The sequence below is a fragment of the Chiloscyllium plagiosum genome, unplaced genomic scaffold (genome assembly GCF_037043375.1).
Source record: "Chiloscyllium plagiosum isolate Xiang-an unplaced genomic scaffold, Cpla_swu_hap1 HiC_scaffold_3, whole genome shotgun sequence".
Lineage (NCBI taxonomy): Eukaryota > Metazoa > Chordata > Chondrichthyes > Orectolobiformes > Hemiscylliidae > Chiloscyllium > Chiloscyllium plagiosum.
In genome coordinates, this window is record NW_028270141.1 from 7,369,595 (window position 1) to 7,393,681 (window position 24,087).

At 39.2% G+C, this 24,087-nt stretch overlaps 1 protein-coding gene across 1 annotated transcript in view; it reads right to left on the reverse strand.

Moving 5' to 3' along the window:
* Window positions 1-1,037: 1,037 nt before the first annotated feature.
* LOC122540659 (uncharacterized) overlaps window positions 1,038-24,087 on the reverse strand; it is a 102,323-nt gene continuing 79,273 nt past the window's right edge. The window contains exons 9-12 of the mRNA XM_043676683.2: window positions 20,297-20,413; window positions 12,592-12,705; window positions 10,715-10,865; window positions 1,038-4,428 (exon numbers count right to left, since the gene is read on the reverse strand). Coding sequence (XP_043532618.2) covers window positions 4,361-4,428; window positions 10,715-10,865; window positions 12,592-12,705; window positions 20,297-20,413 — 450 coding nt within the window. The 3' untranslated portion in view covers window positions 1,038-4,360. The remainder of the gene's footprint in view (window positions 4,429-10,714; window positions 10,866-12,591; window positions 12,706-20,296; window positions 20,414-24,087) is intronic.

Below are 24,087 nucleotides of genomic sequence, written 5' to 3' on the forward strand. Positions count from 1 at the left end.
CTGAAACTTTATTGCTGGAACAGCACAGCAGGTCAGGCAGCATCCAGGGAACAGGAGATTCGACGTTTCGGGCACAGGCCCTTCTTCAGGAAAGGCTTCATTTCCTGAAGAAGGGCCTGTGCCCGAAACGTCGAATCTCCTGTTCCCTGGATGCTGCCTGACCTGCTGTGCTGTTCCAGCAATAAAGTTTCAACTTTGATCTCCAGCATCTGCAGACCTCACTTTCTCCTCCCAGACAAGTAGCCTACCTCACAAAGGACAAAACACTTTATTTTCTTTTCAATAACATGATTTTCCATTTGTTTGAAGTGGTTGATGCACAGACTGTTGGCCTCAGGTACCATAATGAATGGCATGATAGCCCACAATTATACTTATATCTGCAGATTAATAGGGCAGGACCTTGGTTATTAATAAACTGAGCCAAACCAGCACTACGTGATCTAGCATCTTTCTCCATACTTCCAATCAATTAAAAAATAACAAAAATAACAAGATCTGTTGGCCTCAAAATGTTTAAACCAAAGTTACAAATAAAATGCTAACTGTTTGAGAAGGTAAATGTACTTTTGTAAAACAGTACAACTTTTGTTGATCAATATCACATTTGTTTCCTGTATCTGTTTCGTATGAGGACTTTTATGGTAGTGACAAAACAATTCGAGGAGGGATGTTAAACAGTTTTTGGGTAATTCACCAATGCCAATGTGCAAGAGTAAATTCTTTGTCAATATTCTTTCCAAATAAGTGTATGCCTTCAGGAGAAATGGAAAGATGGTTTCAATATCCCCAATGCCCGAGGCACTTTGCTCAAATGGCTTTTTTCCCCCAAAAGTCAGCTGGGACAATGATATAGGCAAGGTACAGGAATAGCGCACACTTGCACCTGATCATTTCATCATCAGATTTTCACAAGATAATTCTTCAAACAATAGTCAATACCCTGGTTGATGATGTAGTTGTCGTATCCCTACGATCATCCTAGTTGAGATATTAGCACTTATCAATGATGAAAAACATAATAGAAAAGCACAATACATTGCTCAGATAAATGTTTAATATTGCCTGAGTATGGCAACTGATGTTTAATGAAAATATTCAAATGTTTACGTAAACAGTTTATGTAGGTCTAACAAAATGTATACTGAAATACTGATTTTACTATTAGCTGTCAAGTAAATTGTCACTCTCTTTACACATTAAAAATGATCATACATTTACCAGCTTGGCTGAGTACACCTTCACCATATTCATTATATCGCAAATCACAATACTACTGTACAAACTCCACTTTCACAGCTATATGTTCATTATGAGAAATATCTCCAAAAGTATTGTAAAAGACTTGTTAAAACAAATTATTCTACATAAATCAACATAACACAATAATTACATCACACACATGGTTTACTATAATGAAAATATTTTTATTATCCTTTTTTAAGACCTTCATGAAGTGAAGGTCTATCTTATGAAAAGGATAAACTGTGTTCCACTATTCCCCATTGTGTAGCGTATTTACCTCATGATAAATACTTGTTGAAACAGAACATTCGTTATACAACACAAACTAAAAATATCGCACAAACTCTACAATAAAGTGCAAACATATTATACAGTAATGCAGACATGTACAGAAAAATTGTCCATATTATCAAAAAATCAATAACTGATTTATGGACTACCTTTAACTGAATAACCGTTCAGTATTTTACAAGTAGGAAACAGTAAGCTTCAGTAACTCAGAATTCAAATATGAAAATTAAAAGCAATTTCGTTATCATAAAAATGTAACTCCCTTACTTAACATATTTTGTGTAGCATAAACCTGCCATCACATTTTCTGTGCTGCAAATTCCTCCATGTTTTAGTTTTCCCAAACTTTAAGGGAATGCCTTATGTACTGGTTCACTTAGCATTAATTCTGTGGACTAAAATCGGTGACGAGAACAGAGAAAGGTTGCATAAACTAGATTTTAGGTACATATGGGTTTGAATAAAACACCTCAACTTGACTAAGTAGTTATTATTTGCTACTAAATATTTCAATTTTAAATTTTACATTAATGAATGTAGCAAGTTATCATTGCATCGGGATGATTATGAAATAAAAGTAAACTATTTAGCTAAACCAAACAGGCATAAAACTTCATAGCTGACAAGAAGTCAAATCTTATCTTGAAAAATAGATCACAGAAGTACATCATAATTCAATATAAACTGTTGCCATTGGGGGAGGGGTAGGAAATAAAGCATTCCAACAATTATAAAAACTGAAAGAAATACTGTTTAACAAGAACATTAGTGAGAACAGTTAAACCTTCTCCTATAAAATTGTTAAGTCATCATTAAGGCTGATATGGCCACCACATGACCAGTTTAAAAAATTGTTCTTTGTACAGCTGGAAAAAAAATCCATTGGTCATGCAGATAATCAGAATCTGGCATGAGTTTATAATTGTTTACCACTGATCGTTAAAAAAAATGTAATGGGTGAGCAACTGTAACAAACACCTTCATAAATGTGGATAGTTTAGCTCTTTGCAAATAGTAAATGCTATATTTAAGGATACTGGTTTAGGAGGTATCAGTTGTTTGTTAGGCTATTTACATAACATAGGCTATGTTGCTTTGATTTCAAATTGCCCTTTAACTGAATTTTCTTCCAAATGGAATTGGAAAATCACCCCTACTTTACATACAATCACATCTAATATTGACTACTCTAGCAAATAAATATGCAAGATGTATACCTAGAAAGGTCACAGGCGTTGATTTACTTTCTGTATGATAACTGTGCTCTTGCCAGTGTATAGTCAATGTTGTTGGATTACCTTTTGAGATATTCATGTTTTGTTTGCACTAACTCTGGTTTTGCTGTTGTCAGATTCCAACACAGCAAGTAAACAATTTATCCTTCTAGTTGAAACGGTTATCATTATATTGTAAGTTGTCAAATCTCACCAGAGATCTCACATTTTACCATATTGCCAGTCAATGGTTCATTTAGTCTAAGCATGTTGGATGAAATGTGAAAATAAATTATTAATTTAAAAATTCCATGGGAAAAAGGCTAGATTTCAGAAGGCTACAGGCAGGTCATTAAATTGTAAGGTGACTGCCTATGACTGACACTTAGTTTGTGAAAATTATCAGGCTCTATTTCAAGGTAACAAAGTTAAGCACTCTTTTCAGAAGGCCCCAATTTGGCTAATATTTAGACTTTCATATTTGTATATTAACTCTGACTGTTACAGCAAAATGGTTTAAAATGGGCCTATTTCTTGGAAATATCTACCTTGAATTCTACTAAGGTCAATAACTGTACTGCCAACCCTTTCGACAGATGCTGCCAGACCTGCTGAATTTATCCAGCACTTTGTTTTTGTTTCAGATTTCCAGCATCTGCAGTATTTTGATTTTATTATGCCATTAAAGATTACCCTGCTGATTGGAATGAAATAATCTTATTCTTTAATAACTATTTTAAATTTGAAGATTAACTCTTTCCAGGAATCAGAAATACATTAGTCTGACTAATAACAGAACACTTAAATGTGAAAGAATGGATTTACCAAAAAATAAAGCAAAAGCATTGGCACCACTGACAAAAGGTATAAAACATGTTGAGTGAGTTGGGGCTCTATGGCTCTCCTGCATATTTTGCAAAAACAGATTTTATCAATTTTCATCCATAAAGATGCAAAATTATAGTATTAAAATACTTAATCTGGACAAGTAAAGTTACCGAGTAATACCTGAAGTGCTATAATATTGCTATGAGCTGACAGTAGACAAACAACAGCTGATTCCATACTTATACCTCAACACTGTCAGTATGATCTTAACTGCAAGAAAGCAATAGTAATCACTTAAGACACAGACATGCAGCCATGATTAGTTTAAAAGTACAGATTCTGACACAATATATCTATTCCTGTGGAGATGAAATGAGCATGGACAGATTTAAATGAATTGCAAGTAAATATACAACATTTAAAAAAGTCTTGCCTGTTTCTATATTAACATACATTTGAGGCTGCTTGGAACTGGCAAAGTGACTTTGCATTCCCTGTCATGCTAAAAAAGAAAAATCTGCAGGGAATGTAGGAGACATCTCCCTTTTGTGTCTGAATTTCACCTCTCAGTAACAATAAGAACTTGGCTTTAACTACTCCTTTTCCTCTCCTCTGTGGTTTCCATGACTAGACCAGAGTTTCCTACTGTTTTGTCCCCCTGTTCATTTTATGAACTTAGTGCAATGCTTCCTGCAACGGAACGCTTGTAGCTAATTTAGCAGTAACTGGTGACGAGATCAGAGTTAAAAACCTGAACCATTTACAAAAATGAAAAGGCAGCATCAAGTTTCTCTTCTTGCTTTCATTTTCTTCTTCTCTGTTTTGGCACAATCTAAAGTGAAGCCATTATCTGAAATAAATCCAAGAAAAAGGTATCTGAAATTAAATACTGCTCACATGATTATTTATCATCTACCTGCAAGTAGTTTACAACTCCTAGTTTTGGGCTAGCATGTTATAATCCAGGTTCATTACTGAATTTTTGAATTTGGTCTGAAGGATGCAAATTATTGCAAGTGATATTAGAGTCTTTTTTTTAAATATACAATCTAAATTGTGACTAGAAGAATCAGAGGAATAAAAACTGAATCAGAAGAATACTATTTTCAAACTTACTTCAGGCAAAAAACCCTAGTCATCTGCTCATTCAAGCCCCATGATGTGCTTTCAAAACAGTGATGTGAGCAGGGAGGCAAGAAAAAGGCAATAAGGTATGTTTGGCATGGACGGATTGGACCAAAGGATCTGTTTCGGTACTGTATGACTCTATGATGCCTACTAATCTAAATAATGATCCTTCATTTAAATGAAAGAATGCAGATTCTCACAGACAGCTTGGCAAGGGGCCAAAGATTGAGGAACATACAGGAAGCCTCCAACAGTGGACAATTAAACTTCGGCTGTCCTTATTTGAAGGTGCCTTCTCAGAGTAAGACTGATCTGTAAAGCGTTTAGCACTTACCCTGTGTTATGGTGGCTTTTGTTAATAATACAATGAAAGCACTGTGTCATGACTTACTGTGGTAGTGACTTAGAAATCATGCCCTATAATACTCAGAATTGTCACAATTGTGAAAAATTGATTAAATCATCAAATTGTTCAAATCTACTTAAATGCTCTGCGTTGAAAGAAGACGTACACTAGTATTTTTATCCCATTAACAAAAAACTAATAATTGCAAATAAATTGCTTTTAAATGATGGCAAAAAGGAAATGTGAATTGCTAACTTATAACTCTAACTTAAATTCTGCTTTTTTAAAAACTCCCATACTCATACAAACTGAAACACAAAAAGATATTGAGCTGGTGGGGAAGGAAAGAAGTCAAAGCAGTGCAGTGTAGATAACTGACATCGATGCATTTCCTCTTTTTTTAGCTCCTCAAGATTCCTTTTGACTTGACATTGAGTATATACTACTTCTCAGTCTTTCATTCACTGGTTGAGGATTCTCCCTTACTGAAGATAGTTTTCCCCCTCTCACCCATTTCCTTTCGATTGGGGTTTGCAAAAACAGCAGGTCACAAAGTAAAAGTGAGAAATAACAACTAGCGGCTAGAGGTTTTGTTTACTTTTCCATACACTAAAAGAGAGATGGATACTTTATTTTTGTAGGCTAGGTGTTGCTGCTGTATTGTCCACACAAAGCTTTAGTTACCTGCTCACAAACCAATTGGGAGGTTGTTACTATGTTAAGTTCTTCTGATCCCACAACCTATGCTGCTTTGTTCGGAATTCTACCTGTTGCTCAAATAAGGCAATATTGTATACACAACTCACAATGTGTTCCAGTAGTTTGCCTTTAAAACTGAAAACACCTTTATTTTCAGTGGTTTCTTGGTTTAGAGCAGTATCTTTTCTGATTTTAAGTCCACAATCCAAAAAGAAGTGATCTTTATAGCTGGTTAAGCATTGAATTTGCTGCAAATTAATATAGTTAAAATAGCCACCAAAATAGGAAAAAATATAAGAATTGAATACAGGAAACCCTAAGTACATTTAAAGGGTTTTACAAGCTTTTTAGGACTGTAGCTTAATCTTTAACAAGTTTGTTAATCCAAAATTTTTCAAAACCTGTGTTTTGAACAATAATCAATGCTGCACAATTACTTTATATGTCCCTCATGGAAAAAAGAAGAAAAATCTGAAGAAAAATTGTCAGTTCAGTATTTTATGTTTACAGCTTTAGGATTAAAAATTTCGACTGTATTTGTGATAGGCGTGGTACAATTTTAACAACTAAGCAAACATGTATTGGACATTCAAACTAACAACATGTTCTGCTAAACACCCTTAATGCAGTAAAACGTTCTTAGCCACTTCATAGAACCACAGATAAACAAAGTTATAAATTGAGCCATAAGGAGATGTAAGGGCAAACAATTAGGACCAGACTGACTCAGGAGTCCTTTAAAAATGGCAGCTAATTCCAGGATTACTGACCTTGTCCTGGGCTTTCTGATTTTTTGACAAGCTTTTTAAAAGAATGGGCTAGGTAAGTTCTCACCCTGCGCTCCTGATTTGGCTGGCACATTGCAGAGATAAACATGGACTAGTTCTCCTCCATTTTAAAAGCACTGGTTCAGCTCTTTAAAGGGTCAGGATTCATGGCCCTTCAGAGGGCTCTTGAACCGCAGTCTACATGAGGGAATATTTTGAAGAGCAAGTTCAAAAGGTTGACCACATGCTCCAGTGGCACAGTAAGGCCTCCCAAACATCCCAATGACATGATTGGTTCTCCTTCTATTCCCCATGTCACATCCATGTCCATTAACCCACTATAAAATTTTCCTAAACAATGAACATTACACTGGTAACTGAATGAATGCAAATGAAACTTTTAAAAATATGATTAATTCACAACTTTTCACTAATTTAAAGAAAACTATTACAACATATTACAAGTGTCAATTATCTAGACTCTTTAAAGTTTCAAAACTGAAACCTCTGAAAGAATGTGAAATTACTTAATGTTCTGTAAACAAACATTATGATTTGTAGAGATCAAGCAGCCAGAGCTAACAATCAGTTTGGGGTGTAGCTATTTCAACAATCTGACATGTCTGGGCTTTCAACCAAGAATACATAACAAACTTAGTCGAGAGCCGAGACAACTCACAGACCATTGAAGCAGTTGGTTTGAAGTATTTCTTTGCATTCTGTCCCAACTTAGAAACGTCCCCCATCTCACTTGATTATCCAGTCCACAATGGACGAGTGGAGATTTCCCCTCCCTGGAGTGGGCAGATAATGGCAAGACATTTGGGAAAAAGGACAAGAATTTAAAAATTGAATCTTGATATCAAGAAAATATGTCTCAACATTCCCCTTAAGCATTAAACAGCGACTTCAGAATCTCACCATTAAGCAGCAGATACGTTATTTCCATATAGTGCATTTAATTATTAGCTAAACCCGTCATTTACACATCACTTTGAATCTCTCTCTTTTTCCCCTGAGAAACTAGAAAGCACAAATTCCCGAAAGGAACTTCTGAGCAAGGAACTGGTGGCTTCAGCTCACCAATTACTTGTCCCTGTTATCATCCAATACGGTCTTCACCACAATGTCCCTGCATTCTCCGTGGATGCCATCCTCCACCATCCTTTCATCCAAACGTTGGCATTGACAAACCATGAGCATCACCATATCATCCTCTTTGCATGTAATCCAACTTTCACATCAGCTCTTCAGGACTTCTCTTTGGAGCTTATGAACACTATGTCTTGCAGATTTCTGCCAGGTTGCTTTCTGTGCAGGGACACACACATCTTATGCACCTGCAAAGGATGCATCTTATCCTCATTCCTCAGTGTTCACTCACTCCATGTTTATTTGGAGGCTGCCAGACTCTGGCTTGCACTACTGTCTAGTGCAGAGGGACAGGCAAACTGCTTGTCAGAGTTAGGCTCACTGAACTACTGAGCAGGTAGACATGTCACTGTGTAACACTATATGTCAGTGCTCCATTTTCAGCAGGTGCCAGCAGCCTACATGCCAAATACACCAGACACACTTCAACCTGGTGGTATTGTCTGAAAGTCAAAGAGAAGCAGTCCTTAGTGGAGTCAAAGGAGACTACAGTCAGTCAAGATGCCCACTGATGCCAGGAATGGCTACTGTCAGGCAGGTTCTTGGTTCTACCAGATTCCAGGGAGTGGGCCACATTCCTCCAGGTGAAGTGCAACCAGTTTGGGGATTTCTGGTACTTGAACTGTGATACTGTGGAGACATCAGTCCAGAGCTTGCTGCATTCAGTCAGAGGTGCTCTAACAAATCAGTGTGAGGAGTGGACAATGATCAGTCCTGGTGATTTGCTCAATTCTAGTTAGGGGCAAGTTCTCAGGAAAACAGGAAACTCAAGTTGATGGGTTAGATCAAGTTACTGGACTGGGTTGCTAAGGGAATGATGACAATGAAAAGGGGCAATTCAAGGTAGATGGGTCGCAGTTCACAGAGTGTAGGTAGAAATGGGGAGCTCTGGTAAGAGAGCTTTCACACATCACTATCAGATTGGCCTCTACATAGGGCAAGTATATAGCCAACAGATTCATGGCAATTTGCGAAGTCATGGACTATGGGATCAAATTGGCAACTTTAATAGCTAAATAAGGGCTGAATGGAAAGGGGGTCATCGAAGAAACAGTTCTAGTGATGCTGTGCTTATCTGGTGTTTCTATGCCACTGTGCTAGGTTGGTACTCCTGCACTGCTGCTCTAGGTTGGTGAGTTGGTCTCATGTTCCAGTTCTACTGGCCCAGAGCGTACTGTGAATGTTACCGACTGTTATCTCCCAGTTTTGCGCCATGCTGACCCCAAAGCACAGTTTATAGTGAGACAAGGCACTAACATCAAATGGTCCTGGGGTTAGGCAGCTCTTAAAACTTCAGTCAGTATATCATTCCAGAGTGTTGTGTGGTGAAGTCTCTCAAAATAGGCAAAACTTTAGGAGGAATCCTAAGGAATATCCTACTGACACTTCCATGAATGGTTAAACATGAATGTTTCAAAGTGCACGTAGACTACTATGCTCCCCTGAAATACTTGAGCATTCTCAAGTATTGAACATGTGTGAGGTCACTTTTCTCAAGAGGCCAATGCACAAAGAGGGGTGTTTGACATGTGATTGATGACTGCATATCAATTAGCCTTGTATGGTAATGTGCTCCCTTGAAAAGCTGACAGATAGAATGAACCATCTCCTCCAAAGATTTTTGTGGAATAACTAGTGATTTCATATTTTCACTCAAGGTTATATGCAGGCCAAGCTCGTACACAATCTCTGCATATTGTATTAATGCCTCAGAGCTATCCTTGTTAAAGCGCAACACGTAAACTATCTGTATTTAAAGAGTTAGTAGCTTGTGAGACATAAGCAATGATGGGTTATTACAATTCCTTTAATCCTTAGAATGTCTGAAGAAGCTGCGCATCTTTCACATGGGTATAGCTTCACCAACAATAGTGCAGTCAATTTTTAGGAGTGTAAACAAATATTTACCTACAAAAGTGCAAGATTATTTACATGATTATTTAATTATGATGTGCCACCCATGACGACTATGCGCTCTTTGTAACAAAAGAACAAGGAGCAGGAGCAGGCCTTCAGTACCATTTAGTAAGATCACCAATGATTGGATTGTAACCTCAACTCCACATTCCCATTTATCACAGATAACCTTCCACTGCTTTGCTTAACAAAAATCTATCTACTTCTTCCTTAAGAATATTCAAAGACTGTGCTTCCATCACCATTTCAAAATGAGAGTTCCAAAGACTCATGATCTTCTTGGAGGGGAAGAAAAAAAGCATAATCATGGTTTCAAATGAGTAACCCTGATATTTAACAGTGACCCCTAGTTCTAGATTCTTCCACAACAGGAAACATCCTCTCCACACCAACCCTGTCAAGACCCCTCAGGGTCCTGTGTGTTTCAATCAAGTCATAAACTTCTGTCCTGTGATTCCATTTAGTGTGTGTCATACAGCTCAAATATATAATTAATGGAATGAATTGTGGAATATTGAGAAATATTCACTGTGAGCCATAGCCAACAGGGCATCACGAATCTCACTCGACAAAAATACTTTTACTCAAAATGGGAAAATTCAGCACTATCAGAAGATGCCCTGCTCTAAATCTCTGTCGATATAACTTTATTACTGTCTCCAATAGGTTCAAGTGGTCTTCCCAAGGTGATTTCCCCTCTGACTATTTTTTCCCCTCTTTCTTTCTCCTAAATTCTCCTGCATATTAAGTGGCATTGGAATAGTGAGCAACATTGGACTTGTTTCCTATGAATATGAAAGTACATTGAATGCACATTCTATAAGGCAGTGGGACTGGTTGATGTGATACCAATGTGTGACACTCCTGCAAAAGAACTGAGCACTTTTACCAAACTCTGAGGCAAGAAATTTTTCATTTCAATCCATCAGGTAGTCTACCACCTGATGAAGGAGCGTCGCTCCGAAAGCTAGTGGGCTTCCAATTAAACCTGTTGGACTATAACCTGGTGTTGTGTGATTTTTAAATTTGTACACCCCAGTCCAACACCGGCATCTCCAAATCAAGCCCTTTCAGAATCTTGTAAGTTTCAAACAGACCCTAGAAGAAAACCTGTTAACATTGCTTACTTTTACTGGATGATGTACTGCCCCCTGTATTCCACGGATCAGAAAAAGCAATCTCTGTTAAACACTGTTCTATTCCAATTCCCGGGTTTTCTGTCACCGTTCCCTTTGGATCCTCATTCTTCAGAATCTTCTTTTCAGAATTATCTTTGAGCTTTCATATAAAAAGAAAACATGATACATTCTCCAACAACAACTTGCACAGTAAGAGGTGCCAAGGCACTTTGCTGGACTGTTATCCAGTAAAATGTGGCACAAAGGCATATATTAAGACAGCTAGTCGAAAGCTTGTTCATACAGGCATGCTCCAATGAGTACGTGAAATGAGAGAGTAGAGGGCTGGAGGGGATTAGGGAAGAATTCCAGAACATAAGACCTAAACAGCTAAGAACAACACTGCCAATGGAGAGGCGATGGAGATTGTATTTAAAAAAAAAATGCATAATTATAGAAGGACAGAGGTCTTTATTTAGAGGGGTGAAGTGTGGTGCATTAAAAGGTTGCAAGAAGCAGAATTGGGCAGAGGCAAGCCAATGGTGAGATTTGAACAGAAGGCTGAGTGTTTTATATTGATGGATTTGCAGGACTAAAAGACAATGCAGCTCAGCAAATACAGGGGTGATGACTGAGTGCAACTAGGTGAGAGTTAGCTTATAGGCATTTTGAATGAATTGAAGTGCATGGAAAGTGAAAGGTTAAAAGGCTGGCCAAAAGACCTGATGGACTGAGGCAGAATGGAGATGACATGGGGTTGGAAGCTCAACTCAGGGTCAACTTATTTTTCTTTATTCTTTTATGGTAAGTGGGAATCATTGGCTATACCCTTGAAGGTCAAATTTTAACCTTGAACTAAGGGGCTTACTAAGCCATTTTAGATGGGTTAAGAGTCATATGTAGGGCAGACAGGTAACGATGTCAGATATTCTTCCCGAAAGGACATCAGTGAACCAGATAGGGTTTTTACAATAAATGATGATAATTTCTTGAGTATCATTACTAAAACTAGCTTCAAATCTAGATCTTTTTATGAAACAAATTTAAATTCCACCTGCTGCCATGGTGGGATTTGAACCAATATCCTTAACATGGTGGCACAGTGGTTAGCACTGCTGCCTCACAGCGCCAGAGACCCGGGTTCAATTCCTGCCTCAGGCGACTGACTGTGTGGAGTTTGCACGTTCTCCCCGTGTCTGCGTGGGTTTCCTCCGGGTGCTCCGGTTTCCTCCCACAGTCCAAAGATGTGCAGGTCAGGTGAATTGGCCATGCTAAATTGCCCGTAGTGTTAGGTAAGGGGTAAATGTAGGGGTATGGGTGGGTTGCGCTTCGGTGGGGTGGTGTGGACTTGTTGGGCCGAAGGGCCTGTTTCTACACTGTAAGTAATCTAATCTAATCTAATCTAATCTAATCTAATCTAATCATTACTAAAACTAGCTTCAAATCTAGATCTTTTTATGAAACAAATTTAAATTCCACCTGCTGCCATGGTGGGATTTGAACCAATATCCTTAACACGTATCTGCCAGGTTTCTGGAATATAAGACCAGTGATATATCCCTGACCCTGCCATCTGGTTCTACAGGACATCAGAATCGCTTGCAATTTGATTTAGCTTTTAGACAATGACAAGGGATAGGGATAGAATAGGTGACTAAGGGAGGGAATTTGTAGTGGAGACTTTGACAGTAGCTTCAGACTTTCCAATAGCTAACTAAAGGTGATTTCTTCTCATCCAATACTGGATATCAATTGGCAGAATAACAAACAAAAAGCAGTGATTTTAACAGAATTTGAAAACGCTGCTGACAAACAGCAAATTATGTTAGAATGGTCAGTTTTAGCTTCAGTCATGAAAGATTCCCAATCATACAAGTTTACCATACCTTGTTTATTTCTGAACCCGTTAAAATAAAATGGACTTCAGAAGAATTAGTAATAACTGGATGGATTTTTCCATGTTCAGTTTGTGGTTTAGTGCTGGGCTTTTCCAATGTCACCTGGAATTAAAAAGTCAACATCATTTTTGCTGTTGTTAAAATTCTCCTTTTTTATCAATTGAAGACAACACTCGTCAAAACTACAGTGTCACTTCAAAATTTTTCAATCGTGCATTAAAACATACAAACAAACACAGGAATTAGTAGCAGCATCAGGGTATTTACCCTTCGACCATGCTCCACTATTCAATAAGATTGTGGTTTATCTATTAATGTTCCAAAATCCATTTTATCATCAACCCCAAGAATCTTTGATTCTCTTGCCTAAAAAGAATTGATCCACTTCTGCCCCAAAAATATTCATAAACCTGCTTCCACTGCCTTCTGAGGCAGAGAGATCCAAAAATAAAAATCATCTCAGACCTAATTTAAAAAAAAAGGTGTACCCTAGTTACGGACTCATTCACAAGACAATAGGTGCAGGAGCAGGCCATTCTGCCCTTCCAGCCTGCACCACCATTCAATATGATCATGGCTGATCATCCTTAATCAGTATCCTGTTCCTGCCTTATCTCCATAACCCTTGATTCCACCCAACTCTTTCTTAAATGAATCCAGAGACTGGGCCTCCATTGCCCTCTGGGGCAGAGCATTCCACACAGCCACCACTCTCTGGGTGAAGAAGTTTCTCCTCATCTCTGTCCTAAATGGTCTATCCCGTATTTTTAAGCTGTGTCCTCTGGTTCGGCACTCACCATCAACAGAAACATGTTTCCTGCCTCCAGAGTGTCCAATCCTTTAATAATCTTATATGTCTCAATCAGATCCCCTCTCAGTCTTCTAAACTCAAGGGTATACAAGCCCAGTCGCTCCAGTCTTTCAGTGTAAGGTAATCCCACCATTCCAGGAATTGACCTCGTGAATTTACGCTGCACTCCCTCAATAGCCAGAATGTCTTTCCTCAGATTTGGAGACCAGAACTGCATACAGTACTCCAGGTGTGGTCTCACCAGGGCCCTGTACAGCTGCAGAAGAACCTCTTTGCTTCTATACTCAATCCCTCTTGTTATGAAGGCCAGCATGCTATTCGCCTTCTTCACTACCTGCTGTACCTGCATGCTTACCTTCATTGACTGGTGTACAAGAACATTCCTGAAGAAGGGCTCATGCCCGAAACTTCAATTCTCCTGCTCCTTGGATGCTGCCTGACCTTCTGCGCTTTTCCAGCAACACATTTTCAGCTCTGATCTCCAGCATCTGCAGTCCTCACTTTCTCCTGGTGTACAAGAACACCCAGATCTCTCTGTACTGCCCCTTTACCTAAATTTATTTCATTTAGGTAGTAATATGCCTTCCTGTTCTTGTCACCGAAGTGGATAACCATACAGTTATCCATTTTAAACTGCATCTGCCATGCATCTGACCACTCACCTAACTTGTCCAGGTCACCCTGTAATCTCCTAGCATCCTGATCACATTTCACCCTGCCACCCAGCTTAGTATCATCAGCAAATCTGCTAATGTTATTGCTAATACCATCTTCTATATCATTAACATATATTGTAAAAAGCTGCAGTCCCAGTACTGATCCCTGCGGTACCCCACTGGTCACTGCCTGCCATTCTGAAATGGAGCCGTTTATCACTACTCTTTGTTTCCTATCAGCCAACCAACTTTCAATCCAAGTTAGTACTTTGCCCCCAATACCATGCACCCTAATTTGCTCACTAACCTCTTATCTGGGACTTTATCAAAAGCTTTCTGAAAGTCCAGGTACACTACATCTACTGGATCTCCCTCGTCCATCCTCAGAGTTACATCCTCAAAAAATTCCAGAAGATTAGTCAAGCATGATCTCCCCTTCATAAATCCACGCTGCCTCCGACCTATCCTGTTACTACTATCCAGATGTGTCGTAATTTCATCCTTTATAATAGACTCCAGTATCTTTCCCACCACTGAGGTCAGACTAACTGGTCCATAATTTCCTGCTTTCTCTCTCCCACCTTTCTTAAAAAGTGGTACAACATTAGCCACCCTCCAATCTGCAGGAACTGATCCCGAATCTATCGAACTCTGAGCAAATCTTCTCTCTAGTTCCATCTTGTCAAAACCATTCTGGATCAGATGCACATCAATCAAGTCACCCCTCACTCTTCTACACTCCAGTGTAAATAGCCCAAACTGTCCAACCTTTCCCCATATGATAACTCACTTATTCCAGATATCAATACAGAGGAACCTCAATTACCCAAATATCAATTACCTGAATTTTGGATTACCCAAAGGCGATCTCAAGATCCCGAAAGAAACATTGCATCAAAGAGATGTTACCAACACTGTTCTTGTCTTTTGCTTTCAATGATTAAAAGTGAATTTGGCTTATTGAAACGCTGCTGGACATTGATGGAAGCCTAGTCACCGTCTCTAAATGACTGACCTCCTGCCCTCTCTCTCCTCCCCCACACTTTCCTTGGAGTTCTAGTACCCTGAATCCCACCCCACCCCCCTTCCCCAGATAATCTCTTCAACATTGTCCTGGACAGGGCAGAGTGGGTGCTTGCCAAAACGTTGCAGTAAAAGGTTGTGTGTGTGTGTGTGTGTGTGTGTGTGTGCTATTTTGAGATTCACCTCCCCAAAGTCAGCAGCAGTCTTGCTGTTGGTGTCCAGTCTGACTGCCGTCTCCATTTAGTAACTTCATTTTGTTCTGGAGTCCCATTGGGGAGAAGAGATAAGAGGCATCTGGTCGCTTCACTCCATCCAACACTGGAAACATGGAGAGTCGAAAATACACAGCTTTTTTTTTGGGGGCGGGGGGGGGGGGGGGGGTTGGTAGTGGTGGTGGTTAGGGGGTGCACGCAGTGTGCTGCTGCCTCGTCTCATAAACGGGAAATGAGCTTAACAAGTGCTCACACTGTCAATCCCATTGAAGTGAAGGGACAGGCTACAGTAATGCTGCAGGACTCTTGCACACAAGTGTGTGTCTGCTCAGAAACAAACCCTGAGACAGAGAGAGGGAGCAAGGCAGGCAGAGCGAGGAAAAAGGAAACTTCAGAAAACTCAGAGTACCAGAGGAGAGGCACTGAATACTCAATTATCCAAATGAAATACTGTCTGCCCATCTCGTTCAGATAATTGGGATTCCTCTATATAGTAAACCTCCTCTGAACTACGGCCAAGGTACCTACATCTTCCTTAAATAAGACGACCAAAATTGCACAATATCGGAGATACGATCTTACTAACGCCCTGTATAGCTAAAACATAAAATCCTTATTTTAATATTCAATTTCTTTTGTAAAAAAGGATAGCATCCTATTTGCCTTCATGATTAAGTGTTGTATCTGCATACCAACATTTTGTGGTGCATGTACCAGAACACCAAATTCCTCTGCACCTTGAACCTCTGCAGTCATTCACTGCGTTACTTTTTCTGTTCTTTCTGCTGAAATGAACAAATACACATTTTCCTGCATTATACTCCAATTGTCAGATTTTCATCCACTCACCTAACCTATCTAAATCCTTCTGCAAGCTTCTTACATTTTCTTCACAACATACTTTCCTATCTGTGTCACCAGTGAATTTAGCTATCATGTATTTGTTCCCCCCATCTGAGTCATTGTAAGAGGCGAAGTCTCCAGTACAGAGCACGGTGGGCTCCAGTCTATTTTCTGCTGGCCAGCCAAACTTCTATCCATGCTAATATGGTACTCACTGCACCTTTTAGTTTCTGCAACGACCTTTGCTCTGGCATCGCGTGGCTTCTGGAAATCCAAGTAAGTACGTCTATCGCCGCTTTATCAACAACCCATTACTTCTTCAAAGAAGTCTTATAAATTGGTCAAATGGTTCCTCTGATGAAACCATGTTGAAGTTTGTTGATTACTTTGAGTTTTTCTAAGTATGCAATGATAATATTCTTAATGACTGATCCTAATATCTTCCTTACAACAAACATCAAGTTAAAGTTTCCTGTGTTCTGGCGCTGCCCCTTGAGTTACATTTGTTTTTTAGTCAGTTGAAACAATTCCTGAATCTAGAGAATTTTGGACAATTGCCAGTCTGCTACATCAGTCACCTCTTTCAAAACCGTAGGATGATGTCCATTAAGATACAAAGGTGTCAGTTTGCTTAATACCACTTCCCTAGTGATTGTAATTATGCTAAATTCCTCGCTTTCTTCCACCTCCTGTTTAACAGCCAGTTCTGGAAAGTGTTCTTTCTATAGTTTTCCTCTATAGTGAAGGCAGAGCAATACATTTATTTTTGTACCCACTATTTCCTTATTATCTATTATTAACTCCCCATTCGCATTCTCGAGGATTAGCAGTCATTTTGCTTACATTTTCCTTTTTAAATACTTACAGAAGCTCTTACTATCCCTTTTTACGTTTCTAGTTAGCTGCTCTTATACTGTTAATTTCTTTCTCCTGATTAACCTTAAAGTCATTCTTTAACATTGGTCAGAATACAAACAACCATGTGACCTGCCACTCACCTTTGTTATATGCTTAATCCTTACGTTTGATGCTAACGTCTTTAGTGAACTACAAATGATGGGTCTTCTGTTTAAAGTTTTGTTTTAAAATAATAGGAAAGTACTTATTCTGAAATATTCTCTTAAATGTCTGCCACGGTATCTCTTGATCTATCCCTTAATTTAGCATGCCAGTTCACTTCAGTTAACTCAGCCTTCATGCCTGCGTAATCATCCTTTATTTAAGTTAAAATACTAGTCTTAGACTCAATCTTCTTCCTTCCAAACAGGATGCGAAATTTAATCATGTTTATGATAATTGCTACCACTAAGGATGACTTTACTGCAAGGTCTTTAATCAACCATGTCACATTAAACTACCCTAATATAAACTGCTTTCTGATCAGTTCCAGAACATGCCACTTGAAGAAACTATCTCAAAAGCATTCTACAAATTCCTCATCCAGGCTACTATTACCAGTATAATTTTACTAGTTTTTATGTAAATTAAAGAAACAGGAAATGATCATGAATAGTTTTATCACAAGCACCCAATATTACTTCTATTCCTTTCATTGGCTGTTTTCTTTTACCTATTCCTGAGAGTTTTTAAAATAATAGTCTCACAAATAATGTGTAAATAAGAATGATATTTTATTCCTGTTTTTAATAACCCTTTATTCAAATGAAGAATCAGAAGAGAACTGAGAATTTTCTTTACTGCACAAATTATGCTGCAATGCCCGAAAAAGTGGTGAAAAGAAAGACAGTACTAACTATCAAAAAGGAATTAGATATATACTTAAGGAAAAAATACTTTTCAGGGATATAGGGAAAATAGCAAGGGCCTAGGAATAATTGGATAGATCCTTCTAAGGACCATCAGCAAACGATGGGCCAAATGATCTTTCCTCCTGAGCCACCTGATTCTCTGTGGACTGTTTACACCTGGGCTTGAGGAAACTGCTGAGACTGATATTTAACTGTTAACACTGCTGATATAGAGTTGTACAGCACGGAAACAGACCCTTCAGTCCAATTCATCCATGTCGGCCAGATATCCTAAACTGATCCAGTTCCATTTGTCAGCATTTGGACAATATCCCTCTAAACCCTTCCTATTCAGTTACCCATCCAGATGCCTTTTAAATGCTGTAGTTATACCAGCCTCCATCACTTCCTTTGGCAGTTCATTTCATACACGCAGCAGGTCAGGCAGCATCTAGGGAACAGGAGAATCGACGTTTCGGGCATTAGCCCTTCTTCAGGAATGAGGCCTCATTCCTGAAGAAGGGCTAATGCCCGAAACGTCGATTCTCCTGTTCCCTAGATTCTGCCTGACCTGCTGCGCTTTTCCAGCAACACATTTCCATCTCTGATCTCCAGCATCTGCAGACCTCACTTTCTCCTCATTTCATACACGCACCAACCTCCGCGTGAAAAAGTTGCCTTTCCCTCTTACCTTAAACCTGTATGGCCTTTAGCTTTGGACTCCCCCCACTCAAGGGAAAAGACCTTGGCTTTTCACTCGATCTAGGCCCCTCGCGATTTTATAAACCTCTATGAAGTCACTCCTCAGCCTATTCAGCCTCTCCCTATAGCTCAAACCCCCCAACCCTGGCAAAATCCTTGTAAATCTTTTCTGAACCCTTTCAAGTTTCACAACATCCTTCCTATAGAAGGGAGACCAGAACTGAATGCAGTATTCCAAAACTGGCATAACCAATGTCCTGTACAGCTGCAACATGACCTCCCAACTCCTATACTCAATGCACTGACCAATAAAGGCAAGCCTACCAAACACCTTCTTAATTATCCTATCTACCTGCAACTCTAGTTTCAAGGAACTATCAACCTGCACTGCAAAGTCTCTTTGTTCAGCAATACTCTCCAGGACTTTACCATTAAGTGTGTAAGTCCTGTCATGATTTGCATTTTCAAAATTCAGCACATCACATTTACCTAAATTAAAGTCCATCTGCCACTAACAAAGAATCCAAGATGAAATCTGGATGTCTGGATTTTATTGTGGGACTGATAATGTGGTACCAGTTTGGGTCTACCATGCACTCTGCAAAGCTCAGCCAACCTTGAAGAACATTTAAGTAGTTCAGTGATTGGAGAGCAGTTTCCATTTGAGAGTCAGCTGTTGCAGGCCTGAGAAACATCAGGGCAAGTAAATCCAACTTTTGATAAAGGAAAGGTTATCTTGGATCAAATAATTCTGAACTTTCACTGTAAAGAAATTCCTCCTAAAATCTTATTTTGGTCTGCTGATGAATATTTTATATTTATGATCTTGTGCTAACACTGTCAGTAAATGTGGTTGACATAAAGAATACGTGAACTATTTCCAGACTGGAAAATCTAGCTAAGAGTTGAAATATTGGACCATAATACAGTACCTGGTAGGTCATATGATAAACTGAGAACCATCTGGGAATGCTTTAAGTCAGGATGAGACATAAAGCTAGCACCTGATGGTAGGGATACATCAAATCTGGTGACCCAAGAAATGGGTTTTAATGCAAGATACAAACATTTGATAGACTATGCTAAGGGCCACCTTGGATTGGATCAGTTCTTTTATTTATAAGTATTCATATGTATTACTTGCTTACAATACCTTTTTACTGTTAAATATATCTTTAAAGTTTAGCCACTAAGAGACTACGTGAAGGTTCCAGTAGTCATGATCTATTTGAAAGCTAATAGCTATGTAGTTTATTCTTATAATTTAACGTACACAACAGAAAACCACATTAAAAGGATCTTACTAGGAGTGCAAAATAAATGATTTATGTAGTTGATTTTGCAAATCATTCTATTAGTTCCTTACTGTCAAACAGAAGGTACTGACACAGATTAAAAAGATAAAAATTTCAACACTAGACAGCACTTTCCTTTTGCTGATGGTGTTCAACGTTCAGCCAAAAGTGTTGAACAGATAAAAATTCCACTCCAGTGCCTACCCCCTTTTCCTCCCTTTCATGGTGCCTTGAAAAGCTTTGCTTATTAAGTATGCTAACTAAGTGCCATTCATTGTGATTAATATGATTAAGAACAAGATGTTTCTTTAAATTCTCAAAATACTGTTTCATTTTTGACTTACTTGAAGGCAAATCAATTTAAAGCTATTATTCCTTTTAAGGTTTTATGAACTTTTTATACCTCTTCACTTGCAACAGAATCTTCCGTTTGCTTGCCCTTCTTTTTTTTCTTTTTTCGTTTTGATTTCCCAATGCCAGCAGGGTTAACCTGAGATCTTTCTTCCTCCCCATCGGACACCTAGGTAATTAAAAAAAGGCATCACAGTCAGTTGCAAAATTCCCTTTTAAAAGCACTGCTCTCTGAGCCACATTAGATATATGGAGCTGGATACTCACCAAATTATAGATACTCTGGGGAGTTTTACAAATGGCAAGTGGGATCCAGATCGATGATTCCTGACAGATCCAATGTTCGCCGGTGGAGACAGAGGGAATTGGAACTGGACATGGCTTCCACATATAAGAATCCTGAACTCAGCCAGGCCATTTGTATTCAGTGTTCAGTTTAACCAGACTCCAATTTTGTATAAATGCCTTATAACTCAGTGGAAGATTTAGGAATATTTAAAGTGGTGATAAGTGCTCTTCAAAGGCAGAGAGGATTTGTAGAACAGTCAAGCTCACAAGATATTGAAATACCTATCCCTTGTTCAAAAATAACCACCAGCTCTGTGCAATTTAAATAGCCATTTGTTGACATAATCCTAAGCTCTATTATCATTGTATTAATGAAGTTTGGTTATTTTCCACAAAACTGTGGTTTTGGAAGTTCTCAGTTTCATTGGTAGCTCAGAGACTATAAACTGATTTGAGTTTATTGGTATAGGGGATGTACTTGAGGGGATTTAGACTTAATAGGCAGCTTTTCACGGAATCCCTACAGTGCAGATTGAGGCCATTCAGCCAATTGAGTCTACATCGACCCTTTGAAGAGCATCTGACCCAGAACCACCTCTGTAACCTGTAACCACACATTTACTATGGTTAACCCACTTACCCTAGCACATCCCTAGATATAATTTAGTATGGCTTGTGGGAGAAAACTGGAGTATCTAGGGGAGCTCGAGTATTCACAAGGAGGATGTGCAAACTCCACAAGGACAGTTGCCCAAGGCTGGAATCAAACCTGGGTCCCCAGTACTGTAAGACAGCTGTGCTACCATGCATTTGTCAGTAGGAGTTTCTTTTATACAGTAAACTCTGTAAAAAGTATTTAGAGCTTTACTTTATTTCATCTCAGCCTGGTTCTTGATTTAAATCTCTGATGGGTCCTGGGTGAGTTGGTGTGGAGGACATGACAGCAAAGGAGCCTGGAAGGACCCTAGAAGAGGCCACGATGATAGTTAGGGGATCACAAAGTGGCACTACATTGACAGAGGCACAAGGTTCATAAAGGTGGGTAGGTGGCTTGGTTGGGATGAACTGGCACGTATGGAAAGGGGCAGTGTATGAGGGGTATACAAAAAGGGGCAAGGACTGAAGAGTACGATGTTTACAAAATCAACTCAAGCTACAGGGAATCAAGGCGGACATTTTAAACAGCCCCCTTTAGTTTCTGGGGACTGGCAAACTTGACTCCATCCACACCTATTTCATCCCTCCTCCTGCTGTGTGAAATTTCCATGATGCAGGGTACTTTCAATGGTGTCAGGTCTGGCAAGTCAAAGAATTTCCCAACTCAAGCTGCATATCTCAGGAATAAAACTCCATACTTACAGAATCACAGTACAGTGTTTGAATCTTTGTTTTATTTTAAAAGGTGAAGGTGACAGGAACTAGGCAGGCATTTTAACACAACAGTGAGGGAGAATTGCAGTCGTAGAGGTGCCACCTTTCAGTTAAGATATTAAAACAAGGCCCTGTCTGCACTTTCAGGTAGGTGCAAAAGACACCATGGCAATATTTTGAATAAGAGCAAAGGCCATTTGTCATTGCCCTTAACCCACATTAAAAAAAGGTGGAGTGCTGTATTTTGACAGGAGTAGGATGCAGGTTGGGGATGGATTGGTTTCTGCCAGAAAAACTGGAAGCTTGGGATTCTCAGTTGTTTTGAAATCTTCAATGCATAGTTTTGATTTGATTTACAGACTTGGTATCCAGTCATACCAGGGACACACTGAATTGAATTTATTGTCACGTTTACCAAGGCACAGTGAAAAGGTTTGTAAGTGCAAGTAAGTCACCTGCTAATACAATCATAGAGTCATACAGGATGGAAACAGACTCTTCGGTTCAATCAGTCCGTGTCGAACATAATCCCAAACTAATTCCACCTGTCTGTTCTTGGCCCATATCCCTCCAAACCTTTCCTATTCATGTATCCATCCAAATGTCTTAAACATTGTAACTGTTTCCACATCCACCACATCCTCAGGAAATTCATTCCACATGCGAACCACCCTCTGTTTAAAAAATTTGCCTCGTCTTTTTTTTTAATTTCTCTCCTTGAAAAGATGTGCCCCATAGTTGTGAAATTCCCTATTTTAAGAGAAAGACCACTACCATCAACTTTATTTGTACCTTTCATTATTTTATGAACTTCTATCAAGTCACCTCTCAACCTCCTACGCTCCAGTAAAAAATGTCCTAGACTTTCCTTATAACTCGAACCTTCCATACCTGGCAACATCCAGTAAATCTCTACTGAACTCTCTCCAGCTTGATAATTTCTTTCCGATAACTGGGCGACCAGAACTGGATAAAGTATTCCAGAAGAGGCTTCACCAATATCCTGTTCAACCTCAAAATAAAGTTCCAACTCCTATACTCAAAGGACCGAGCAATGAAGGCAAACATTCCAAACACCTTTTTATCCATCCTGTCTATATGTGACACAAACTTTAAAGAATTATGTACCTGCACCCTTAGGTCCCTCTGTTCCACAACACGACCATGGATTATGACCCGAAATCCAGAGGAGACTATAAGACCATAAGAAATAGGAATGGAAGGAAGGTCATTTGACCATTGAGTCCACTCCTCCATTCAATCATGGCTGATGGGTATTTCAACGCCACTTACCCTCTCTCTCCCTGTATCCCTTAATTCCTTGCGAGATTAAGAATTTATCAATCTCTGCCTTGAAGACATTTAACGCCCCGGCCTCCATTGCGCTCCGTGGCAATGAATTCCACAGGCCCACCATTCTCTGGCTGAAGAAACATTTCATTTCCATTCTAAATTGAGCCCCTCTAATTCTAAGGCTGTGCCCACGAGTCTTAGTATCCCCGCCTGACGGAAACAATTTCCTAGCGTCTACCCTTCCTAAACCATGCATTATCTTGTAAGTTTCTATCAGATCTCCCCTCAACCTTCTAAACTCTAATGAATACAATCCCAGGATTCTCAGCTGTTCATCGTATGTTAGGCCTACCATTCCAGGGATCATTCATGTGAATCTCCGTTGGACACTCTCCAGTGCTATACCCTTCCTGAGTATGGGCCCCAAAACTGGACACAGTATTCTAAACGGGGCCTAACCAGAGCTTTATAATGTCTCAGTAGCACATCACTGCTTTTACATTTCAATCCTCTTGAAATAAATGACAACATTACATTTGCTTTCTTAAACACGGACTCAATCTGCAAGTCAACCTTTAGAGAATCCTGGACTAGCACTCCCAGATCCATTGGTACTTTGGTTTTATGAATTTTCTCACCGTTTATAAAAGTACAAGACCTCACATTTGCTCACATTGAATTTCGTCAGCCATTTCTTGGACCATTCTCCTAAACTGTCGAAATCTTTCTGTAGCCTCCCCACCTCCTCAGAGCTACCTGCCTGTCCACCTAACTTCGTATCATTGGCAAACTTCTCTAGAATGCCCCCAAATCTCTTCATTCAGATCATTTATATATAAAGTGAACAGCTGCGACCCCAACACTGAACCCTGCGGGAACTCACTTGTCATT